This window comes from Musca vetustissima, unplaced genomic scaffold, assembly GCF_032173495.1.
Source record: "Musca vetustissima isolate MV318-11 ecotype Yass unplaced genomic scaffold, APGP_CSIRO_Mvet_v1 utg744, whole genome shotgun sequence".
Taxonomy (NCBI): Eukaryota; Metazoa; Arthropoda; class Insecta; order Diptera; family Muscidae; genus Musca; species Musca vetustissima.
In genome coordinates, this window is record NW_026888268.1 from 365,554 (window position 1) to 389,843 (window position 24,290).

A 24,290-nucleotide genomic window follows, 5' to 3' on the forward strand; every position below is an offset into this window, starting at 1 on the left:
TCCATTTGACCCGCTAAATATTGACCGAACTTTATGAAAACAGGCATGCTTATTCTTTGGCCCGACCCCCTTCTCCATGCAAAATTTCAAGATGTTCGAGCCAATATTGCGGCCTCTGGAGCCACCAGAAAAACCGACAAAAATTTAGTATTTGGTCCATTTCATCCCCTAAATATTAACCGATCTTTCCCAAAAACAATAGGGGTCTTCATTGGCCAGAACCCATCCTACATGCAAAATTTCGTGAAGATTGGTCCATAACTGTGGCCTGTATCGTGTTTACAAATTATAATGGACAGACGGACGGACGGATGGACGGACACACATGTCTAGATCGACTCCGCTAGTCGAGATATGACGATCGGTATACTTAAAGGTGGGTCTACGACCAATATTTCGCGGCGTTACAAACTTTTGGGGCTGCACAAAGCTATAATACCCTGACAACATAGTTGTGTAGGGTATAAATAGAAGAATGAAACGTTCATATATCCTGTAGTACATATTATTTAGACTCTCCCATATATACTTATTTTTATTTCAGTTTGACAATCCGTGAGTTTTCAATCACAATTCATGGAAATTCCTTAGACCCATATCTCATTTAAATGTACACTTTTGCACGTTAATTTTTACGAAAACAAAAATTCTGCTGGTCAACAGGAAATCAAAGGTAAGTGCAATTTTAGCACATGTTAGTCAGTGTGTATCGTCTAGCATATCCGTGTGAAAACTTGCACCAAACATTTAAACAAAACCTTGCACAGGTTAAAAAGAATCCCTATAAATTCCGACTTGATACTGCACACGTGCCTAATTCTCAACTCGTGACCATTACGAACTGGTCTGGCAAAAAAAAAAACTCCCACCCGCATTGCACTTTGTATGGATGAGATGAGACATGTGTGTGAGGCATCCTTCGAAGCAAACACTGACCATGCGCGCATGCGTAAAGTCCATGCAAAGTAGAAGGCACAATATCACGTACCACAAAGTGCAATGCCAGAAAAAATAACAACAGTGTACTTGTGAATTGGAAAATTCAAATTGTTAGGACAAGTTCGAAGGACCTTGTGAGGTGCAAAAATTAACATGTGCTGGCAGCAAGTGATGAGAAAATTTCCAATGTCGGCAGGAGAGTATTTCTATTTTATTTTGTCTGGTGCGCATACGTGGCGCACTTGTGTGTTTGCACGCACCAACATGTTTGTTCACGTGTTGTTATTTTCCAGTGATGTGCCTAAGTAACACTGACCATTGGATAATTCCCAATTGCAGGAACATCGTTACGATAATGTCACGTTCTCATGTTATGATACCACCCCCACGCAGAGTAGAGCAGAGGTTGACCACATATGTTTTGAATTTTCCATAGCACTGACCAGCATGAAGGCAATAGCAAATGGAAATACCAAATTGTGGTACAATACACCTACAATAGAATAGCCCGACGGATGGAACAATAATTTACCTAGTGTCAACTTTTTGCTTTAAAAAAAAAACTACGTTTATCTCGATCCTTGAAAAAAAAATTGGAACAAAATTCTTTAAAAAACTACGCCCTGATAGTTTTACAAAAAATTTTTGCTCTTAAAAATCCTTCTCTAATAGACCTTGTTTCTTCAAAATTGGAAAATTGTATAAAAAATTCCCGGATGAGCTAGGCCATGAAAAATATTCTCCACGCCTTTCAAAAATTAAAAATCCATAATTTGATAAATTTTTAAAATAAATAAAAAAGTTTAAGTCGGTGTTGCGGACAAATATATACCCTCAGGCTATGGTTTGCGGAGGTCTTCGGAAATACACACAGATTTTATTATTCGCTTTATATAAGGTATATGTTTTTATCAAAAAGGTTACGGATTTTATGTTGGTCAATCGCTTCAAATTAAATTTGGAGGACAGACGGGTCCCAACTTCGGACTTGATCTAGGATTGGAAAAGCATTTATACCGTGCAATGTTTGGTTCAAATCTGACATTCCATTCGCCTGATATTGAATTTTTATATATTGAAAATGTTGACCATTTGTGGGGGAGGTACCATGAGGAGTAGACTAATGGATCTTCGGACTTGATCTAGACAAAGTAAAGATTTATAGGTTCAAATCGTATATTCCTTTCGCTTAACATTATAAAATTAAATTTTATCAATTTTCGAACTTAAACAAAGTTTGGACGAAATAATACGATGTGTAATGTTTGGATGAAATCGGTTACTGCCGTCTAGAGTTATCGTGCGCAGCAGCCGGCAAGGCAGACAGACGGATGTCCATTTTTAAATCGACTTCTAATTGTCTGAAACTGATTTGGTCCAAAGAAACATCCGTCACTAGCCATAAGGCTGGGGGTATATAAATCCAAAAAACCAAACTGTAAGCGACCTTTGAAAGATATTCAGGGCTTTAGAGTTTGAAGAAAAACATGTTTATCCCATGTAAACAGGATTTGACATCTAAAATGACGATGAAGCAATTTTTCCATAGGACAGTTATGGAATCTAGTGAACAACTTGTCAGCATGGCTAGAAAAAGTGTTTCCAACTTGTTCCTTAAAATATCCTGAAGATTCCAATTAGACGCACTACCAAAACCTGCATATTAGTCACGCCGTTGAATCCTTTGTATGAAAGCCAAAAAATATTCGATGTCTGTTCAACATATGTTTATCATTTAACGGAGTATTTCCATAAAGAGGACAATAAGAGGAGAAAACACCGACCATATCACTAAAATTTCCCAATTGTGTAATTGTTCGGCATTGTGGAATATATCACGTTCTCATTAGTTGACACCCTATTACAGATTATTGTCTAAGGGACAACAAAGGGCCACATGTTTTAAATATTCCATGACACTGACCAACGAAGGAAAAGTGGTCTCTCCAAGTGTGGATAGATACCATCATCATCTATCTAGGGAAGATCAAATTTCCGTTCTTAGCTAAAGTGTAAGTAAAGTGTATTTAAACACGTGTTGCCAATGTGAGGCAATGTGAGATCTTTAAAAGCAAAGGGAACGGGAATTTAGTTTTTGGTCATGTGGGTAGAAAATACTCACGGAGTATATTTTTGCTCACAATAGGTTTCGTTTCAGGCAATCAATGCTGCTATTGGAAAATATGTGATTTCTGGCTGGATATTATTCAGATTACAGATTATTTTGAAGTATCGGAAGGCTATATTATTTTCTGATTATTCATTAGAGCTAATGGGAGGTCATATGTCAATGTTATACATTTGCTTATCGGGCTGTATGTAAAATCGGATTAATATAAGAAAATGTTCCTTGCTGCTACTTTTTAGTTTGTAGAAAAGAGAGGATATTTAACAGGATCTAAGCTTTCAAAGACATGTCTTCTTCCTATATTCGAGAAAATCAACCATATCAGAGGTAATCTCTCCTTTAGAATTTGAAGTGATTGGTGTAAAATTTTAAGGAGTTTTTGGAACCTCCTTATCTTTCGCACATGACATCATATCGCCCAGAATGGAAACATAAAACTTTAGAAGACAAATTCCCCCAATAATTGAGCATGTCACGTTCTCATTTGCTAACACTTAATTTTATGTGGGACCAAAGATAATGAGGTAGAGGGAGAAGTGGAGTATCATCATTACATATGTTTCAAATATTCCATGGCACTGACCAAAACTCCACTTCAAAACACATTGGACAGAGGTTTCCAATTGCGGTGGGGTACTTCTCTTCAGAGAGATCGAGAGCTCATCTTAGTTACATGTATTGGATTTCAACCAGATATCGGTACACCAAATGAATGGATTTACAAATACATAATGTGGACACGTGTGTTTGAAAAACAAAAAAAAAATATATATTGGTTTTAAAACATCCAGAAAATGGAGCGATTAAAGGCAATGCACAGTGGAATGAAATTTAAAAGAAATTATATTTTTTTGAATCAAGGGAAATGTAAATTTAGGGTCTCAAAAATTTTCTAGCCAATTGGAGAATATTTTAAACCAAAAAAGAATAGCTTTTGTGTTTTAATGATATTCCAACTCTTGCATTTTCTACAAAAAATATCTACAATGAATACCAAGGTAACGTAAGCAGGTACCATTTTCATATTTTTAGCAGCACTCCTGGAGTCCATACCCCTATGGATCCCATGGCTTTTTGGTTGTTCCTTGTCTTTTAAATAATTTCTTACCGCAATAACAACCAGTGGAAACCACAAACCTTTTAGGGCGAAATAAATATATAACACAATTGCCAACCAACAACCGCAACAAATTAGAAAACAATGTATAGAAGTACCTGTCGTGGTGAGAAAGGATTTCAACAACAGCTTCATTAAGATGTTCACAATGGAGAATTGAGATTACTTCCGCATAACCACAACCAATTGCAATTTAATTTGTTTTCCATTCCATCCTGAAACCCCAGAAAATGGTTTATCAAAATTGTAATTTAATTTACCACGCACTATATTCCCTACCCTTTTGATATCTACCCACAGTGCAGCACACCAAAACGTTAATTTGTGTAGAACTCATGCCATTTTCAAGAAACAAATTTAAAGAAAATTTTTTTGATTTGGAAAAAACAAGATTGTAAATTATTCGGTGGTGCTGGTAATGGAAACCGTAACTAAATGTTTATCGTTGTCAATTGTGTCATGTCTGGAAACACTTGACATTAACGAAAAAATAGCAACAACAAGAAAAAATAACAAACGCGTTGGTCTCAACAGTGAAGAACGTTGCAGCGTTCCACACCCACACCACATTTGTGGATATGTGACACCAAACGGATGATGGACAGATTGAATTGGAAATGATTGTAAAACACGAATATAAATTAATGTAAAGAAAAAAATCAAAAATTATAATAAAAATACATAAATGAATGGATGTTTATTATTATTGGTGGTTAATTGTTGAGATTTACATATGAAGTGTGGCAAGGTAATCAAATTTGAAAATAATTAGAAAGTGGAAAATTGGGGAAAAGAGATAAGAGGGTGAAATTTCACAATTTATTCCTCTGACCAATGTATTCTGATGATATCAGTTGTCCTAAAGGTATTTTATAAATAAAAAGCATTATAATGCACTTTATAGACTTAAGGACTTCAACGAACTCACGAAAGACGTCTGTGATCCGAGCCTTGAAAAAATATTCTTTAAAAAATCTACGCTCTGGTAAGCCTTGAAAAAATATTCTTTAAAATATCTACGCTCTGGTAAGCCTTGAAAAAATATTCTTTAAAAAATCTACGCTCTGGTAAGCCTTGAAAAAATATTCTTGAAAAATCTACGCTCTGGTAAGCCTTGAAAAAATATTCTTTAAAAAATCTACGCTTAGGTAGACTTCTGACAAAAAAATCTTCGTTTCGAAAGGCCTTGGAAAATGTTCTTTAAAAAATCTACTTGAAAAAATAATCTATGCTTTGGTAGATTTTAAAATTACTTATGACTAATCTAGGAAATGAGCAAATAAGAACCTTCTATTAGTCATAAGCGGAAATATATATATATTTTTTTTCAAATCAATTTTTATTTTTTCTTTGAAAATAGTATTCTGTATCCGTTTTCACCGCATAAAAATCTTTTCCACAGAAAAAAGTCATAAAATTACCTATAAAACCAAAATGGTAAACCACAACCTCAAATCTCTTATGATTATTTTTATTACTGGGCGTAGACATTCCTTCAAATAATTGCACTAATTATAGAGAAGAAAAATCCTAAAAGTTAATCACCGTAGTTTTGGTTCTGCGGCCCATAAATCTAGAATTTCCATTTTAAATCATTATTTACAAAATAAAATATAAAACATAATGACAAAGGAGGCGTTCTCTTGACTATGGCTTAACATATGGCAGTCTAGCCTAGGAGGATGATTATCCTTTCCTTTTCTGTGTTGGGTTTGTTTACAAGCCATTCACGCTGCAGAGTTGTGTTGGTGGGTTGTGTGGTATGAAGTCATCAATGAATGAACTAAAAAAATCATAACACACCCAAACCAAAAAATCCTTTATCCTTTTGGCAATTGACAAATTTCAGTAGTTGTCGTCGTGGCGGAAGTAAAAGCGGGCGCGACGTCTGTCTGGTCAAGAGTGGCGCACGCTGTTTTAAATACTTGTCTCCTACATAACGTTGTCAGTTGTCATTTCAAAAATTGTCATTATTTATTGAATTTGGAGTTTTTTTATGTCGTAGTCGATGTCGTCGTCCTCAATGGGTTGTGGCGTGTGTCTAGACATAATTTGGTAGTAATAAATGTTTTAATTAGAGTTTCCAGAGCACTCAATGGAGATCGAAAATTGGAAATAGGAGATTTGTACTTTTGACAATGTCTGTCTACCACAAAGTCGCGTGCTGTAAATGTCAAAATGAAGAAGTAATTGAACATGTCTCCGTCAAGGAGTTAGGAATGCTAGGACCAACTGAGACAGATTCTTACAACAACCCCACACAGAGAATAAACAAAATGTGTCTATGATGTGTAGAGAGATCTACTATGAACCGACTATGAATAGGGTCAACTATGTATAACAGATCTACAACAGGTATTCTATATAGGATACCACTAGATAGGGTAATGGGTATAGGAAGGATATACAGAATCGAGTTTGCAGATCTATAGCAGACATTCAAAAATTCATCTAGCTTCGGGAGAGCTAATAGTATTCATATAGGGTTTTGACCTATATAATAATATAATATAATAAATATAATACAATTCTGTGATTTCCTAGACACCTGCGATCTCAAGAAGATGCCTTCTTTCTGAAAGAGACAACGATAACTTTTATTTCTTCAGAATAATAGTACAGACTAATTCCTGATTCTTGTTGGAAAATAATTCCAAAAAATTATATTATAAAAAATATTCTACTAAATATTGATTGAATAGAATGCAAAATGAAATAGGGATCCAATCTTTTTTAAGGAAAATAATTTCCCTCTATTATAACCTTTCAGTTTTCATAGTAAGACTCATGATATTAATGACAACCTATAAGATAAAGCGTGGATAAAAATCTAAGTAAATTATTGGAAAATAAACTTCGAATATTTGAAGTCCTCTACAAATGTTAACACATTTTATGGTTAGTTTTCTATCACAAAAAACAAATCAACTCATATTACCCTTCCATGGAAAATTCATTTTTATTAACACGGCACATTCAGGTCATGCGTAACCTCCCTTCTTGATAGACCCCCAAGATAAGATAATGAACTTAAATCAACTCTCTTAGCTAATAAAGAAAGGCAGGATTAAATAAAAAGGGGGTTCTTCGACAAATAAAAACGGGGTTCTTCAACAAATTCTAAGTTGAGTGTGTCCGTCGATTTTTATGAAGACATTAAAATTGATTAGTGAAGAAAGATTAACCGATTGTGTCCCCCCTTCTTCACCAATCAACAAACAAAAACCTTAAAATATTTACATTTGTTTCGTTTTTTCTTGGTTTTTTGTCTTCGGGGTGTTCTTTTTGTCACCATAATCTTAAGAGAGTTTATTTTTTTGTGGTGGGTGACAACTAAACCATTGTAATCACGTAGCAAGTATTATCAACTGTACTCATGTTGCGGCCCCCGCCCTTTAACACCAATATCAATTATTGAATTACATTAAGCCCCTCCATAACAGAGATATTATTACAAAAAAATATGTGGGGGTGTTGTTCGTTTTTTAGATAAGCCGATTTTTTGAAGTAGAGAATTAGAAACGTGTTATTCTATAAATGAAGAACCAGTACCAGGTTTCGAATTTACAAATATATATGTGGAAAAACTATATAAAAATTGTGCAGAAGGATATTTTTTAATAAAAATAAAATTTTTACGACAAGTATGCCAGGAAGCCTGCAGAATGTACAATATTTTGTATACAGTAGATGGGACTTCTAGCTTTGAAAAGCTTGTATAGTTTAAAATATATATATATATATATATATATATAAAGATCGTGTAAATAGTGAAATGGCTTATAAAGGATAACAAATATGAAACTGCTTCCACATATAAATCTTTTCCGTGTAAAAAAGTAAATCCAAACCTGAAATGTCTGCTATGATGAAGGATAACAAAAAATCTTATCTGGCATATAATTTCCTTCAAATAATTACGGTAATTATTCAGAATAAAAAATCCCGGCCTATAAAAAGAAATCTACGAGAATTTTCATCATTATTTACAAAATAAAAAAAATAATGACAAAGGAAGCGTTCTCTTGACTATGGCATAACATATGGCAGTCTAGTCAGAGGATGAATCGTATAAACCTCCTGAATAAATTCTATATATTAAAGATATTAAAGTTGTAAACGCCAAACTGGGTCTTCTGTAAATGCTGTGATGGTTAATTGCTGCCGGTGATTTAGTTTTTGTGGAATTTTGCTATCCACTTATTCGCCTCGAAGGAACAAAATGAAAACACCAAAATTGATTTTCTGGAAATTCTGGGATGGTTAGTTATTGTGGGGATGAGAAAAAATATTCATTTGATCAGGAATAGTTGAATAATGAGTTTGTGCCTGATAGGGCGATTATCATTGGATAATAATCACTTCCAAGCTAAGCCCGGCTAGGATTCCAACATAGGTTCCAAGAACAACACAAGGAATGTGACCAGACCTCTTAACGTTCTAAACCATCAACACACTTCTAAAGGTTGCATAAAACATGTATATACCGTGGAAGCTGTTGTAGGTGTGTGGACAAATATCCATCGCTGCAACAAAAATCTGTTTTGAAAAGCGAATTTTCTAAAGTTGAGACAAAATGTCGAACATTAATAAATTTGAATTTAATTCGCAGATGTAATTTCGTAATTACATCCGATAGAAATACAAGTTATCAACGCACAAGCGTTGTAAAGCCAAGAATTTAACAAACGGCGACATAATGGTGGATGTGTAAGAGAGCAAAAATTCTCATTCGATTTTAGAATATAAATAACATTACTCTTACACTTAATATATGCTTCAATAAACACCTATGTCAGAATTTACGACTTCTAGAGAGTTCTCTAAAATAACATCACTTATCTACCCTCTCGAAAGATTCCCTAATAAAAAATACTTCTAAAATAAGTGATCTTCAAACAATACTAGTAGTTTAGTAGTTGAAGGAACTATTTCGCAAAAGCAAAGATCGCTACTAGGTCCGATTCTTTTGTTGATCTTGTTCCTTTTGATCCAAATGTTCCTTTTTGCATATATTGGAGAACTCTACAACGTAAATAATTTACGCTATAACTTATATTTTAAATCTATTCGATTTTTTAGATTTATGCCAGTCATGCAGCAGACTTCTAGGACAATACAAATGTTAAAATTGCTAGTACCTTCAAGTAATAACAAATCCTTCAATATTATATTTCTTGAAAAGATTTCAATATCGTATCTTCAGGGACTTTGTTTGGGCACTGACGACCAGTCAGTTACGCATCTTATATAAAAATTATCAGTAATGTTATCTACCTACTTACTTTTTATTCTATAGGAGAAATTTGGGAGGTGTGGAAAACTTGGACGTGGTATTTCAAATATATGTGCTTGCTATATAAAAAAATATTTCTTTCTAAAATATCTCTGGTGCTATTTTTAATAATAAAACACCTCCATCAATAGGCGAAAAAGACCTTTGAAACATTTTCATAGTGGTAATCATCTGGAATGTATTCTGATCTGATGGCCTACCATTTATATAAAGCCAAATAACTTCTGAAAATGGGTCAGAAATCTTCAGAAAACATAACTCATAAAAAAAGAGAAAACCTTGGATACTAAGACAATGCTTCTTAAAGGTTTTCTTTTCCTTAAAAATTCTTCGTCATATAGAAGACATCGACAGGATTACTCATTTGAAGAAATTCTTTTAGAGGTCTTTTAATTTATTGTTTTTCTTTTTCAAATAACCAATAAACGTTTTTATGACATACAAGTGTTCCTTAAAAAATAGTATTTCTTGTAGCTGATATGTTATAGATTACAATTTTATACAATCCCTATTTCAAAATCGATCTCTATTCAGGTCATGTGTACTTTGATAGACCCTATGATAAGATAATGTACTCAAAACGTATTTTCCTCTGCGGCCTAAAGCCAGGATTATGAAAAGGAGGGGTTCACAAACCATTTGAAAGTCTTCGTTTCTTATATGAAGTCATTAAAATTGATTAGTCAAGAAAGATTATATAATACATTTTCCCACCTCCTCCTCCTTCACATACTAAGTACCTTAATATTTACATTTGTCTTCGGGGTGTTCTTTGCTGAGCGATAATTTTAAGACAAACTTGTGTTTTTGTGTTTTTGTCATCACGTAGCGGATTTTTTTTTCTTATCAAATCTTACTCCTGCTCTAAAAAATAAGTGGAGTTAAATTTTAACCCTCTGTGCACCAAAAATAAAATATATGTATAATAAAAACAGTTCGGGAATGATAATAAACGCCTTTGATAATTCTAGAGTCTTGAAATTCAAATATATTGCACATTCCAAAAAAGTACTAAATATTGTACCACAAGGGCCGACTAGAACTATTCTACATTTTTGTATAACTTAATCTTTGAAATTTTTTTTTGAAAATTCGAACTATAAGTATCCCAAAAGTACTAAAATGTACTAAATTTCGTAGCATGTCGATATAAAGAGGTGGTATTGGAAACGTGTGCTCGTGTATACGAAAAGTACTAAACATTACTAAATTTGATACAATTTGAATTTAGACGAAACAAATGGAGCTGGCGTAGCGATATGGGGGACCCTGAAATTTGGAGTAAGGATCATTGTTGAAGTTTTGGAAATTTCTACTAATGAGTACTAAAAGGCACCATATGCAAATTTGGGTTAATCGATAGATGTGGAATCTTGAAATTTGAAGTTAGGATCACTGTTGGGGTTTATAATGCAGATATGTAGGAAGTTTTGAAAATTTGTACTAAATTTGGTACAATTATATTATGGTGAAGCAATAGCAATGGAATTCTGAAATTGGGAAATATTATTTCAATTGAATTTATATTAATATTTAACGGTAATAAATATTGTACTACCTGAATCGGTCGAACTAATTGATATACAATTCTGAAATTTGATGAAGCGTTTCTAAATGTTGAGCTTAAAGTACTAAAATTGAATGGGCGAATACAGCTTTAAAGTTGAACCTTATATAGGTAGCTGTTAAAATATGTCGTTAGTACCATTAGTGTAAAAAGTGTCTTATTGTACTAAATTTAGTACAACTAGTACGAACTGAAGATCAAAACAGTATAGACAACCTAGCTGATCTAGAGAATTTAACCTTAGCTCTTCAACCAAAAGCTGTCCCATGTAGAAAGTCTTAAACCTATGGCGTACCAACTAGTTTTGAAATATTTCGAAATTTTTTCTCCTCTCAATGGGTTAATATACCCACCATAAAATAATATCCCCCACTGGAGTTAAAGTGAGAAGATATGAACAAATGTATGGGACACACAAATAAATCCATTCATTAGAAAGTATTTATGTTTTGTTTATCAAACGATCGATCTTTGTGTTATTTTATCAACACATCGGACGGAGGGTCTTAAGGCGAAAACGCCCAAACGTTCTTTTTTGGGTAAACATTCGACGACATCTCCCCTTTTTCTTGTAACAGAATACAATCTTTGAGGGGGTTCAGGCGTGACATATTTTCCAAACCAATCCGAAAAAGCAAGTAAAACAAGTGTGACAGCACCTACATACCATGCCAGGCACGTTTCAGTGGCCCGTTCCCGAACATCACATGCACTTGTTTCAATACGATAGCCCACAATCCGTTGTTCGTTAGGGGGGATCGGTGCTATTGTCTGTCCCTCATTTGGGAATTTAATTTATCTTAGTGGTGGCATTGTCATTTAATACCATCATGGAAACACCACGAACGAGCCGAACTGAACCTCATAACTGACAAACACGTGATTTGTATTTATTTTTTCCACGAAATCCTTAACGAAATCACAACAAATCTAGGGCTAAATGTATTTTATGAACCCTGATCGAGAAAAAAACAAAAAACTGAAATGACAACCCAAAATAAACAATTTCATTTAACACTTGTGCTCTACTACCCAACGAGGGACACCACCACCATCCGAACAACAACAAATTTTAAACCAAAAAGAAATAATAAAATAAATTCCAATGGAAACCAAATTCCAATATAATAAAACTGGCATTATGAATTCGGCTTTTGTTTCACTTGTCTCGTTTGTTTTCTTTTTTGTTGTTCATCCTCACAAAAAAGGATAGGATCGAACGATCGAATCACACGTGCACAACAAAAGAGCCACCATTTCGTCCCAGTATTCTTTATTTTTTTGTGGATGTGCTAAATCAAACAATGCCTCGTCCAGCACCACCACCACCGCCCTTTCAATCCATTCTCCATACAATAAGAATGGAAAGTAGAGAAACAACCCCTACCTCCTTGGTCAATAGCCTTTTTTGCCGTTATCAGGACAATCGTATCTGTCTGTCCCTATTTACATTTTTCCAAAGTTGAACACGTGCAAACCACCCCTACCAACTCTGAGGCAGAGACTAGATTCCTTGTCAATATTATGTCAAATCATGTGCATCCAGGGAAAGGGAATTTTGTTGCACACTTGCATTTACTTTTGTCCTCGTTGTTGTTGTTAGCGTCCATCCTGGGAGAGGTGCAATAAATGCCATCACTTTGTTAAAAACCAGAGAAAAAACTCGTTCATATCCCGTCGTGTCCATAATGTTAGTTACGCTTGAATAATACTAATAATGAAGTAGAATTTACGAAAAACAAGTGAATAGCCAAGGATTTGAAAGGAAATTAGGTTTGTATAGCGGTAATGGCCGGAGTAGCTAAATGGTGGTTGGACACTTGTGCACTGTAACGAATTGCATCAAAAATTTTTAGTTTTCGATTTTGGAAAAAAAGTAACGGCTACTTCGTAGGGGTTGAAAATATTCAAAACATTAACATAAATTAAATTTCAGAATATTTTTTTAATCCCTCTCAAAATAGCCGTTACTTTTACATCCTGATTTATTTATAAATTTTCAGTGAGGGTTATTAATTACGAAACAATAATGGAGTGTTTAAAGATCTGCAACAATCAGAATACCATATTTGTATTGGCGTGGATTTTTTAAAGAATATTTTTTCCAACGTCTACCAAGGCGTAGATTTTGCAAAGGATATTTTTTCCAACGTCTACCAAGGCGTAGATTTTGTAAAGAATATTTTTCCAAGGTCCAGCAAGGCGAGGATTTTTTAAGGAATATTTTTCCAAGGTCCAGCAAGGCGAGGATTTTTTGAAAGAATATGTTTACAAGGGTCCTGCAAGGCTTAGCTTTTTTGAATAATATTTTTCCAAGTTGCGCCAAGGCGATGATTTTTTAAAGAATATTTTTTCAAAGGTCCACCAAAGCGAGGATTTTTTGAAGAATATTTTTTCATCTTCATCGTAAAGGATTCCTCCGTCTCGCAGCTTCATCAAAGCTGCAGGGGTAAGGTGTTTCCTTCTAAGTATGTAGTGGAGTTCCTCGTTGAACACTAGGTATCGCTCCACTATTCCATTTTACACAAGCTGACTCCTTTCTAGGAAGTTGAGGGCATATTTCATCATGCAGACATAGATTCGGTTGAAGTCTATTGCATTGTAGATGTTCCTATTGGACGGACGTCTATATATGTCATTGCTATCCAGTGCTGATCTCATTCCTAGGCATGATGCCAATATATTTCTCTCCCACATTCTAATCCTTTCCATTTGGGCTGACGATATGTCTGCCCATTTGGCAAAGGATGGTGATGATGGGACGAATATTAATATTGTATATTAGCAACTTTACCTCCGATGAAAGCCCTTCTCACATTCGGAAGAGTCTCTGATAGGCAAAGTTCATATGTTTGGCCTTTGAAAGCACATAATCCACATGGTGACAGAAGTCGAAAAACTCGTGCAGGATGATTGCAAGGTATTTCATCCTGTCTGACACTCCGATTAATTAATTTCAACCTTTATAGTTGGAAGCTCTTCGCAGTGGACTTGGGTTTGCCCTTGAAAACCACAGATACACATTTTCCAACATTGACATTAAGTATCCATTTGTTGAAGTAGTTGTAAAGTGTTTCCATGTACACATTCAGTCTTCTTTCCACAGTGCTTCCAAAACGGCCTCGTAGAGTAAGTAACACATCATCAGCGTACTTTAATAGCAGTCCTCTTTCTGGCGGCAGGTTGTATAGAACCGGTCCCAGTAGTGATCCCTGTGGCACCCCTGCTTTGACCGTTCGATGTTCAGACATATTATCTTCTACTCTCACACGGAATACTTAATCAATGAGAAAACTTGCCACCATACGACAAATTTGCGCAAGGTCTCTCTATGAGAGCTTGAATTTTTATAACCTTCATCATTGGGTAGAAAATCTTCCTACCAAAAACTATCAACACCCATGCCAAATCTTCTTACAAAAATTTACTATGAATATAAAAATATTTTTTCCAGGGTATGGCTTAGACCATTTTTAATATTAGTCCAATCTATCAATCGTGGATTTTTTACAATAAGGTCTATACGATAAATATATTCTCAAGATCTATTAGAGCTCTGATTTTTTAACTTCCAAAACGTGGAAGTTAAAAAATTAATATGGAATTCTAGTATCGTTTTCCTATTTTCAATAAACATTGGTCTACAGATCATATTCTCAATATAGGCATCGATAGTGTATTCTCATTGATCAGTTTGTATTAATTTCTTTGATGTCAAATCATCCCCTAAATTTGAAAAACGATCGTTGCGTGTTGGCATTTGTGAACACGAAAATCATTTCCAGATTTTTCTGTGAACCTGTACCTAGCTTGTCCCAAGTGACCAGAGAAAACAACAAGTGTTCATGTTTATACTAACCTCTAAAAATCTGTACAGATCCCAGAACCGAAGAAGCAGGTAGCTGAGATTTCATGCAGTGTCATTACAGTCACCCCAAAAAACACCAAAGAGAAGCCAACATCAGAACAAGTACAGTCAATCACCCCAAATAATTTGTATGATGCGATGCAGCAAGTGCATCGGGAATGTAAAGAGAATAAATTCCAATGATGCTGAGAGTAATTTTGAAAAGTAAAAAAGTCGCAATTGTTTTATGTTTTAGAATAAGATTTTATATTTTCAAAATATGTTTTTTCCTTAAAATTAAAATACTTAATAATAAAATGTTGCTATCTATAACCTAAAAAAATACAATTTGTTAAAGCTTTTGGGGGGTTTACAATATTCCTATAAATTATACAATAATTGTTCACAATTTGTTTCTTAGTTACAATTAAAAAAATATAGTTGGTTCTTAATATTAATGTTCCTAAAAATCCTAATAAAGCCAAGTGTGGTTTTGTTTCTTGTTTCTATCACAGAGAGAAAAAAACTCCTAACAGGGAATTACGTTAATGGTTCACATGCAAGGGGTCAAAGGGGTGGGGAAGACACTATAATGGTGCATTTTAAAGCTGAGTTGCAATTTAAACTAAATTCTAGATATCATGTTGCTGCTGTTTGTTTACCAAGGACGCCACATGGAGGAGCTGCTGCTGGAGATGGTACTGTTTGGTGATCCTTGTGACGATTGTTGTTCTTCATTGTCACTGCAGTAGCCCGATGAGGCTGGACTCATGGGAGCTTTAATGTTAACTTTGTTGGCTTCGGCCACTTCATCCCTGACAACTGGTACTGTGGTCTGTTGCAGCAAACGATTGAATTCGGAACCCAAATGGGTCATAACGGCCTTACCGATGTTGACATTGATGCCAGGAGTGCCGGCCATAACACGAGAAACTTCATTGACAGCATTCATGTAACCGTTACGGAAACTGTCCATTGGCACCATGGCGGGTAATTGTAGACTTGTGGTTTGCTGCTGTTCTTGTGGTTTCACCTGAGTCTTCATGAATTCCAATGCGGATTCCAACATTTCAGCTTTGTCCATACGCAAAATGGCATCGTTGCCCTGGAATTCGGCTACCAATTCTTTGAGAGCATCCAAACACTTGTTCATGCGGGCACGTCTTTGGCGTTCCAATAAAGGTTTCTTGACTTTGAGGTAATGTTGGGTTTTCGAAACGAATTCTGTTTGAGGAGCCATTTTTTGTTGTTTTTTTATTGTTTTGTGTTAATTTGAATCAGGAACTGTACGTTTTCTTTTCTTTTTTGGAAAAAGAAAAAAATACTCGTAACAGGAGATGTTTTTTCTAAGGAAGACTAAATCGAAATGATGCTGTTTTTCGAGAGAGCCAGGCCTTATATAGCCCAGCATCTCTTCATGTGGGTCTTGTAAACACTGAGAGAGAGCGAGCAAAACAGGATAAGAAAAATCAAAGGAAATTGTAAAGTGTGGGAATGTTTTTCGAGGACAACAACAAATGCAAAGGATGGCGATGATGACGATTGTCTGTGAGCAGGTAGCAGGTTTTTACGTCTGATCCTTGCACAACACAGACTCCGAGATATATGGGCGGACAGACAGACGGACGGACTGACAATAACTATTAAAAATCATTGTTAGATCAATTTTCTTAAAGGAAAAAGGGCATATAAATGATCCTTTCTGGGAGATAAAATAATAGAGAAGGATCCATAGAACAAATTTCTTGGTGATGGGAAAAAGATTTTTCCCACAGTCTGAGAAGTAGTATTAGTTGTAGTTCCATTGTAAAGGTATTGAATTCTCTTATCCTTATGGCCTAACAAAAAATAAGGATCTTGTCAAAATATCTACAAGGAAATGATAAAGAGTAGTATTAGCCGAGAGAGCTATGGAGGCTGGACAGACATAAATATGCCTCATAATCAGTCTATTACAACCAGCAAGCAAGCGAACCATCCATCTAGCCAAGCCTACGACAACCAACCATAACGAAAGTAATTCAACTTGGTCTGTCCGAATTCTACTTGGACTGATGATGATGATGACGACGATGTTGATGGCTGGCTTTCAGAAACGTGAGAAACAATTTTGTCGTACGTTTCCCACGCGATGAGAACACCTGCCTTTATTTTTTCCTGCTTCTTCATACATCACCGCACATCAGCATAAATATGAAAATGTGGAGTGTGTAATGTCTGTGTGTGTGCTTATCTCTAATAAGAGCCATAAAGTTGGGAGCTGCTGGCTTGCATGATGTACACAACATGTATGCTGCTGTTTTGCTGTTGGGGTATGGCATGGGGAGAATAAGAAATAACATCAGTGGCAATATGTATGGAGGATAATGATGATGAAGATGACGATGGTGGTGGAACTTATAAGCCACGAGCTTGACATGCACAACTTGTCATGGGCTACTAGCACACTGCTCTAAGGCCATGGAGGGGGAGCAAGTAAGCCAAGCAACCACTCATTCATTTTAGTGGCCACAATGATCATGACGATGAGATGGTGTTACCGCTTACCACATATGGCCCTCCACACAAAGCTTGCCTACTGCTGTTACGCATCCAACAAGTTCTTCATTCACTCACTCGCTCATTCACAACACTGTCGGCCGGCCCCATGCTCTCCCGGATGTGGCAACATCACAACGATTAGTAGCAAGTTTTCTTGTTTTTAGAACCGGTCAATTATTATTTTAGGCCCCCAGCGGTGTGTGTTTGTGTTTTAAGTCTTTTCAACTCTTTCTCATAAAAGAGCCAACGAACGCATGGTTTTCTCACGATCAGCCCTCAATCAAATAAGAATCGCATTCTAAACACGTACTCTTCTGTGCTGCACGCACGCCATGCACTCTTGGTCGCATGACTCTCACACGCTCTCATTTATGGCTACACGCTATTTGTTCATTCCAAACACGCTCGCTCTCTCTTTCTCAATGAATGCGTTTCTTTGCCGTTCTCATGCATTTGCAGTAGCACGCTCTATGTAGTATAGGCCGGCTTTATGCGCAGGGTAAAGTACAGTAGGTCGTATAGATTTCGTACAGGGGAAAGAAATCAAAAACGTAAGAATATACGAAATGTGCATGTTTTAATAACCAAATCAGAGATGGCATTCCTGATTTAGAAAAGGCAAGTGGTATCCCTATTCCTTCAGAACAAATTTTCCCCGAAATTTTTCTTTTTTTGTATATACTCCAAACTGTTTAATGTAGCTTTTGCCGAAATGTCCTTGAATCCTATAATATATAGTTTAAACAAATAATCTTGTGGCTTTTAATATCAAACCCAAGTTCACGGGATTTCAGGCCGTAATAACCTTTATGTTCATGATTCCAATTAATTTTAATTTTTTGGTCCTTCGACCCCGTATAAAGGCATGTTCTGGAGTTCCAATAATACCTAAAACTTAAAATCAGTATAGATATCATTAATCCCATCCAGTCAATATCAATTAAAGAAGATATACGTTCTAATACCAATTGGTCCTTCGACCACAAGTTGAATGAAAAAATAGGTCCTTCGACCAAACATTTTAACAGTAAGATTACAGTTAAAAATTTAATTAGATCCCTTTTTAAATAAAAAGGAGTCCCTTGATCAATCTTTTAAACAGTGAAAAAAGCCTGTTATCAAAATAATTAGATCGCTAACGACCGTAATAAAGTTTTGCAATGACATCTATGAAATTGGTCCATCGACCTAATATTACACTAAATGAATTGGTCCTTCGACCCACCATTTTAATAAAAAAGTTTCAGTTATAAAAGTTAATTAGATCCATTTTCGCTATATGCTAAAAAATTAGCATACCATCGTAGTAAAGCTTTGGCATTCGTGAAATTGGTCCTTCGTCCTACAGACTAAGGCAAATTTCAAATTAAATATTGGTTTTCAACATATCATCGAAATTATAGTATCCTCTGCCTTGTCACTTAGTGAGAATATCTCATATTTTCCCTACAAATAAACCAGAAAACTGGGATTATACCTGGCTACTAGAATACTGAATGTGCATATAACATTTTGGTCCTTCGAGCACAAATTGTGGAAATATATCCTTCAATCGCATATTTTGAAAAAAAAAAAAAATTTATTGGGTAAATTTTATCCGGTTTCAGTCTATAGCTTGAGACTACAAAATTCATATATCAAATTGAAATTCTAAGTATAGTCAAGTAATTTTTGTAATTGGTCCTTCGATGTCATTTGAAAGGTTGTCGTGTGACCCCATGAGACTTTTACAATGTCTTATCATTTTTTTTTACGGTATTTATATATTTTTGACGGTATTATATATACTTCTCATAATGGGAAAATATATTTTTGCTATTTTCTCTATTGGCACAGGTCCTTCTACATAAAAAAAACGTTTTAACATTAAAAATAACTTAATTCCATTAAAAGACTATGAAATATCAAAATACTATGAAATATCAAAACATTGCAGAATGACGCTTGGATGGATTCCCCAATGCTCACGAAATCGAGAATGACCAAGATACGCCTGGCGACGAACAATAGCCAAGAACTAATACAAATGGAAAGATGCAAATACGACGGAACTAATCGGGTAAGATTGGAATAACTTGAAAAATGATTAAAGGAAATACAAATAATGGTCCTTCGACCACAAATGTTTGGAATAATCGTGTTGGTATTTAAAAATATCTTCCTCCGACCCACCTTCAACACAAAAGAACTCTTATTCTTCTATCGACTACGATTGGGATGTTTTTCGGAAGTCGTAAGCTTCTAAAGGAAGATAAAGAAACAAAGATTAACGAAAATACAAATAATGGTATTTCGATCGCAAGCAATAAGAATAACAATCGAACATGGAAAAAATCGTGAATTTAAAAAATTATATTACAGATAGCTGCACTTTTTAAGATAACTGCACAAACTTGTGCATTTTTTATGATACATGTCAGCTTAATTTTATAGTAAAAGCTTTAAATGTGCAAATACACTTTCTAAGGGATTCTGAAAATGGTCCTTTTGTCAACGAAGTGGCTATGAGTTTAAAACTATGACACCGCATAGTAAATATGTTCAGTCCACAAATCAAAACCCTAAACATTCTAACGATACGATCTATGTTACTCTCATACAATTTACAGTCCGTGCACTCACAATACTCAATGGTCGCACATTGGTGTATTTTATTCTACACGTTACGCTCACTCTGTACAACAAATCCAACTGAGCAGCTCAGATTTTCCAACTGGCCAGAGTGAGCAGAGTATAAATAACCGGCATTTACTGCAATCAGTTATCATTCTCATTGTAACCAACAAACAAGAAACAACTCCCCAACATCCAAAAATGGCTCCACAAATGGAATACGTTTCAAAGACCCAACATTACCTCAAAGTAAAGAAACCTTTGTTAGAACGTCAGCGACGAGCACGCATTAACAAGTGTTTGGATACTCTCAAAGAATTGGTAGCCGAATTCGAAGGTGATGATTCAATAATGCGTATGGATAAGGCTGAAATGCTTGAATCGGCTGTGGCTTTCATGAAGCGGCAAGTAAAGAAACCGAATGTACCAACCGCCTTCAGCAACATGGTGCCAATGAATTCATTCCGTCATGGTTATATGAATGCTGTCAATGAGGTGTCCCGAGTTATGGCTGCCACTGCCGGCATGGATGTACACATCGGCAAAGCTGTTATGGTCCATTTGGGTAGTGAATATAATCGTTTGCTGCAAATCTCAAGTATTGGACAACAGAAAGAGGAGGATGGAGAGCAGTCGTGTTCTGCACCCATGTCACCAGCTTCATCGGGTTATCACAGTGATGATGAAACAACATCTTCGGCTGTTCAAAGTCCAGTTGCTACTCCAGTTTGGCGTCCTTGGTAAACTCCAGTTTGGCTTCCTTTAAATAAGCTTTAACCACCCATTAGAAGACTGCGATATATAGACATTTTCACTGTGATAACCAATTATTTAGTTTTAAGTACTGTATTTTGTAAGAAACAAAAAACAACAAAAGCTTTAATAGTTCTTAAGAAAAAAATAATATTTTTAAAATATAAAACAAGAAATATTTTTAAAAGAAATTAAAAAAAGTTGTTTTTTTTTTCTTTAACAATGGGATTGGGTCCGGGGCATAGCGAGGGTAGCATTCGGAAGACTGCAAGGTGTTGATTAAGTTCACATACATATATATATACAAGAAAATCAAGCATACAATATTCAAAGATGTATAAAATCGATTCTGTTATACGGCAGTGAAACCTTGATTGTGTCTAATACCATTACGCAAAAGTTACAGGAATTAATAAACAAATGCTCCAGGATCATGTGCAGAATATTGTGGAACCTATCGAACCAGAAATCCATACAAAACCAGATAAAATGCAGGGAAAGGAAAAAATTTGATTAGAATGATACTTGAATTGAATACCCAGGGATCACGAAACCGATGTCGACCAAAAGACACTTGGCGGCATACAAAAACCCAAATAACCTTCCATGGGAAATGGAATTCAAAAAACGGGGAACTAATCGAGTAAAATTACAATGATGTGTGTAATCCATTAATTCAAAGAGGAGGAAGAAAATACAAATAATGGTCCTTAGATCGTAAGCAATAAGAATAACAAGCACACATATTGGGAATAATTGTGTTGGAATTTAAAAAAAATATCTTCCGCCGATCCAACTTTAACGCAGAAGAACTTTTATTGTGCGATTCAGATTGCAGATAGCTGCACTTTTTAAGATAACTGCACAACCTGCTGTATTTTTATCATACATTTAAGTTTAATTTTACAGTACAAACTTTGGCACGAGAATATGCAAAGCCTTCAAATTTCAAAAATTTTTCCTACTACCTTCAAGTAATCGCCTAATTTTTCAATTGCTAACCGAAGGAAGAATTTCTTTCGTTCACGTGATCTTCATTTTCCTGTGATGGTTAGCAAGCTTCAGCTGGTAAAATTTCCAGAAGTTTTTCCAACATTTGATATCTCTTGAAAACTCATAAAAGATATTTTCAATTATTCAGTTTCCATTCGTTCTTTCTTTGATAGCGAAAGAATATTTTCAACATTCCCATTTATCTGGGACAAATTTAAGGTATCTCCTTGACACGGTTTTTTTTCCAAATCTGGGCCTTATTAGATGAATAAGTTTCCACATAATGGAATATATTTTGTGTACAAAATTAATTTGAAATCAGCGATCAATATTCGGAGTTCTCCCCCTAATCTAGTCTTCGGCATCATTACATTAAAAATTAGCATATCTTTTATTTTCCAATTTTTGACAAACATTTTAAGATTCCCTTCGTTAAATTTTCCAAAATTTTTTCCTTTGCCGACTATACATTTTCCATCCTTCGACCTTAATGTTTCGATTACATGAACCTGTACAATGTGGACATCACATTATTTTGACTATTTCCTCTCAGTAGATATAAAGGTTTGTTTCTGAGATTTTCAGAACTTCTTCTAAACTACTACTACTTCTAATATGCGAGGGGCTATGTTAAAAATCCACGGTTCAAAATTACAGATGAGCCGCATTACCAACAACTTTTCATTGTAACTTCGATCATTAAGCTTAATTGTCAACAAAAATATTCATCTAATGAGAACGTATATTTAAAGCCACGAGGTGGAGGTCTGCTGGGCACACTCCTAGCTCGTGGAACTGGTAAAATATCCTAAAAATGCCATTAAACTTTCAATGATTTCATGTTCAGTTCTTTTTTAATGAATAGCACCACCTACCACAATAAAAGGGTCCTAAAAAATTGTTAAGATCAATTGTTAGAGATATAACGATAATAAAAAATAAATTAAGGACTCCACATTCCAAAACACAAACATTTCACAAAATTCCCACACTCAGCAGACAGTAACAGTTGCATTGTCCTACACTCTCTTAAAGGATATGAAGGAATTATAACAACAAAATTCTTATAATCATCGACCTTAGACATTACACACTCTCTACACGTACTAACATTCATCTGCTCAACGTTCCCACGATTTGGAAACACAGGCTGTCAACTAGAATTTCCCAAACAACCAGCTACACTAAATTTAGGGGTTGTTTGCACTATGCATGAGTGCAGAAGAAAAATTCCAATCACCTTGTCTGGGTATAAAAGGTGGATCGAGCCAAAAGTTAGACATCATTCTCATTACAACTTCCAAGAGAAACACATCTCAAACTAACACCACACACAAAAATGGCACCTCAAATGGAATTTGTCTCCAAGACTCAACATTACCTCAAGGTCAAGAAACCTCAATTGGAACGTGAACGACGTGCCCGCATTAACAAGAGTTTGGATACCCTCAAAGAATTGGTTGCTGAATTCCAAGGCAATGATAGCATTTTGCATATGGATAAAGCTGAAATGTTGGAAACTGCAGTCAAATTCATCAAGACTCAAGTACGCAAACCAAAAGTTCCTGCTACTCCCATTGTACCCATGGACTCATTCCGTCACGGCTATATGAATGCTGTCAATGAAGTTTCCCGAGTTATGGCTGCTACTCCTGGCATGAATTTCCAATTGGGCAAAGCTGTTATGATTCACTTGGGTTCGGAATACAACCGTTTATCAGAGCTACCCACTCCAGTTCAAAGTGAAGAAATCTGCTCAGCACCCATGTCTCCTGCATCATCCGGTTATCACAGTGATGAGGATATTTCACCAGCCGCATCACCAGCTCCCTCAACACCAGTATGGCGTCCTTGGTAGATTACTGAAACCACTTATCAATGAAAATGAACTGTAATATTTGACAACTGCGATGCTGTGATACCTAATCATCTGTGATAACCGTAACTTTAGGTTTAAGATAAAAATATGATAAAAAAAACAATTCTGAGAAGCTTTAAAATTTGTTAAACATATTCACAATTATATTTAAAATATAAAAGATATATTTAAACAAAAGTCAAATGTCTTTCATTTTTTATTTATTATTTTTATTACTTGGGAAGTTCTTTAGTTAATACTCTGCATACTTAATATTCCTATTTTATTTCGATCTTAAATTCACGATAAATTTCGTGTCTTCGGTATCCTCCGCTGTTCAAAATTTTGTATTATTATGTCCTCGACCTTAATGTTTTAGATATTGGGATGAGGAAAAATAAATCCATTATTTTTATATGAACTATAGGATTTTATTTAACATGCTTCGGAATGTCTGATTTGAGCCAAATATGCACCGTTTTTTGGTTTGTTGCCATTTTAGAAGTAACTTCATAATGCCTCTGTCAAAGATGACCTGTTCTCTATTTGCAAAAAACTCTAGTAGTCGATTTTCCCAATCCTCCCTAGATACCATTTTTTATCATTAAAGAAATGCAAGAAAAAATGATAATCGCTTG

At 35.2% G+C, this 24,290-nt stretch overlaps 4 protein-coding genes across 4 annotated transcripts in view; 3 read left to right on the plus strand and 1 right to left on the minus strand.

Annotated features, from left to right (window-relative positions):
• Window positions 1-24,290, plus strand: part of LOC133336064 (enhancer of split m7 protein) — a 378,459-nt gene that overhangs the window by 317,702 nt on the left and 36,467 nt on the right. The window lies entirely within an intron of this gene.
• On the minus strand, window positions 15,553-16,176 carry LOC133336111 (enhancer of split m5 protein-like). Its single transcript, XM_061544409.1, has one exon. It carries the CDS (start codon window positions 16,132-16,134, stop codon window positions 15,553-15,555), a length of 582 nt encoding a protein of 193 aa, XP_061400393.1. The 5' UTR covers window positions 16,135-16,176.
• On the plus strand, window positions 20,247-20,792 carry LOC133336078 (enhancer of split m5 protein-like). The gene has a single exon (XM_061544375.1). The coding sequence runs from the start codon at window positions 20,250-20,252 to the stop codon at window positions 20,790-20,792; it is 543 nt and encodes a 180-aa protein (XP_061400359.1). The 5' UTR covers window positions 20,247-20,249.
• Window positions 23,077-23,656, plus strand: LOC133336084 (enhancer of split m5 protein-like). The gene has a single exon (XM_061544380.1). It carries the CDS (start codon window positions 23,134-23,136, stop codon window positions 23,650-23,652), a length of 519 nt encoding a protein of 172 aa, XP_061400364.1. The 5' UTR covers window positions 23,077-23,133; the 3' UTR covers window positions 23,653-23,656.

Excerpts from the sequence above, each read along its gene's own strand:
- LOC133336084 (XM_061544380.1), top strand. The coding sequence starts at position 23,134 with ATGGCACCTCAAATGGAATTTGTCTCCAAGACTCAACATTACCTCAAG.
- LOC133336111 (XM_061544409.1), bottom strand. The coding sequence starts at position 16,134 with ATGGCTCCTCAAACAGAATTCGTTTCGAAAACCCAACATTACCTCAAA.
- LOC133336078 (XM_061544375.1), top strand. The coding sequence starts at position 20,250 with ATGGCTCCACAAATGGAATACGTTTCAAAGACCCAACATTACCTCAAA.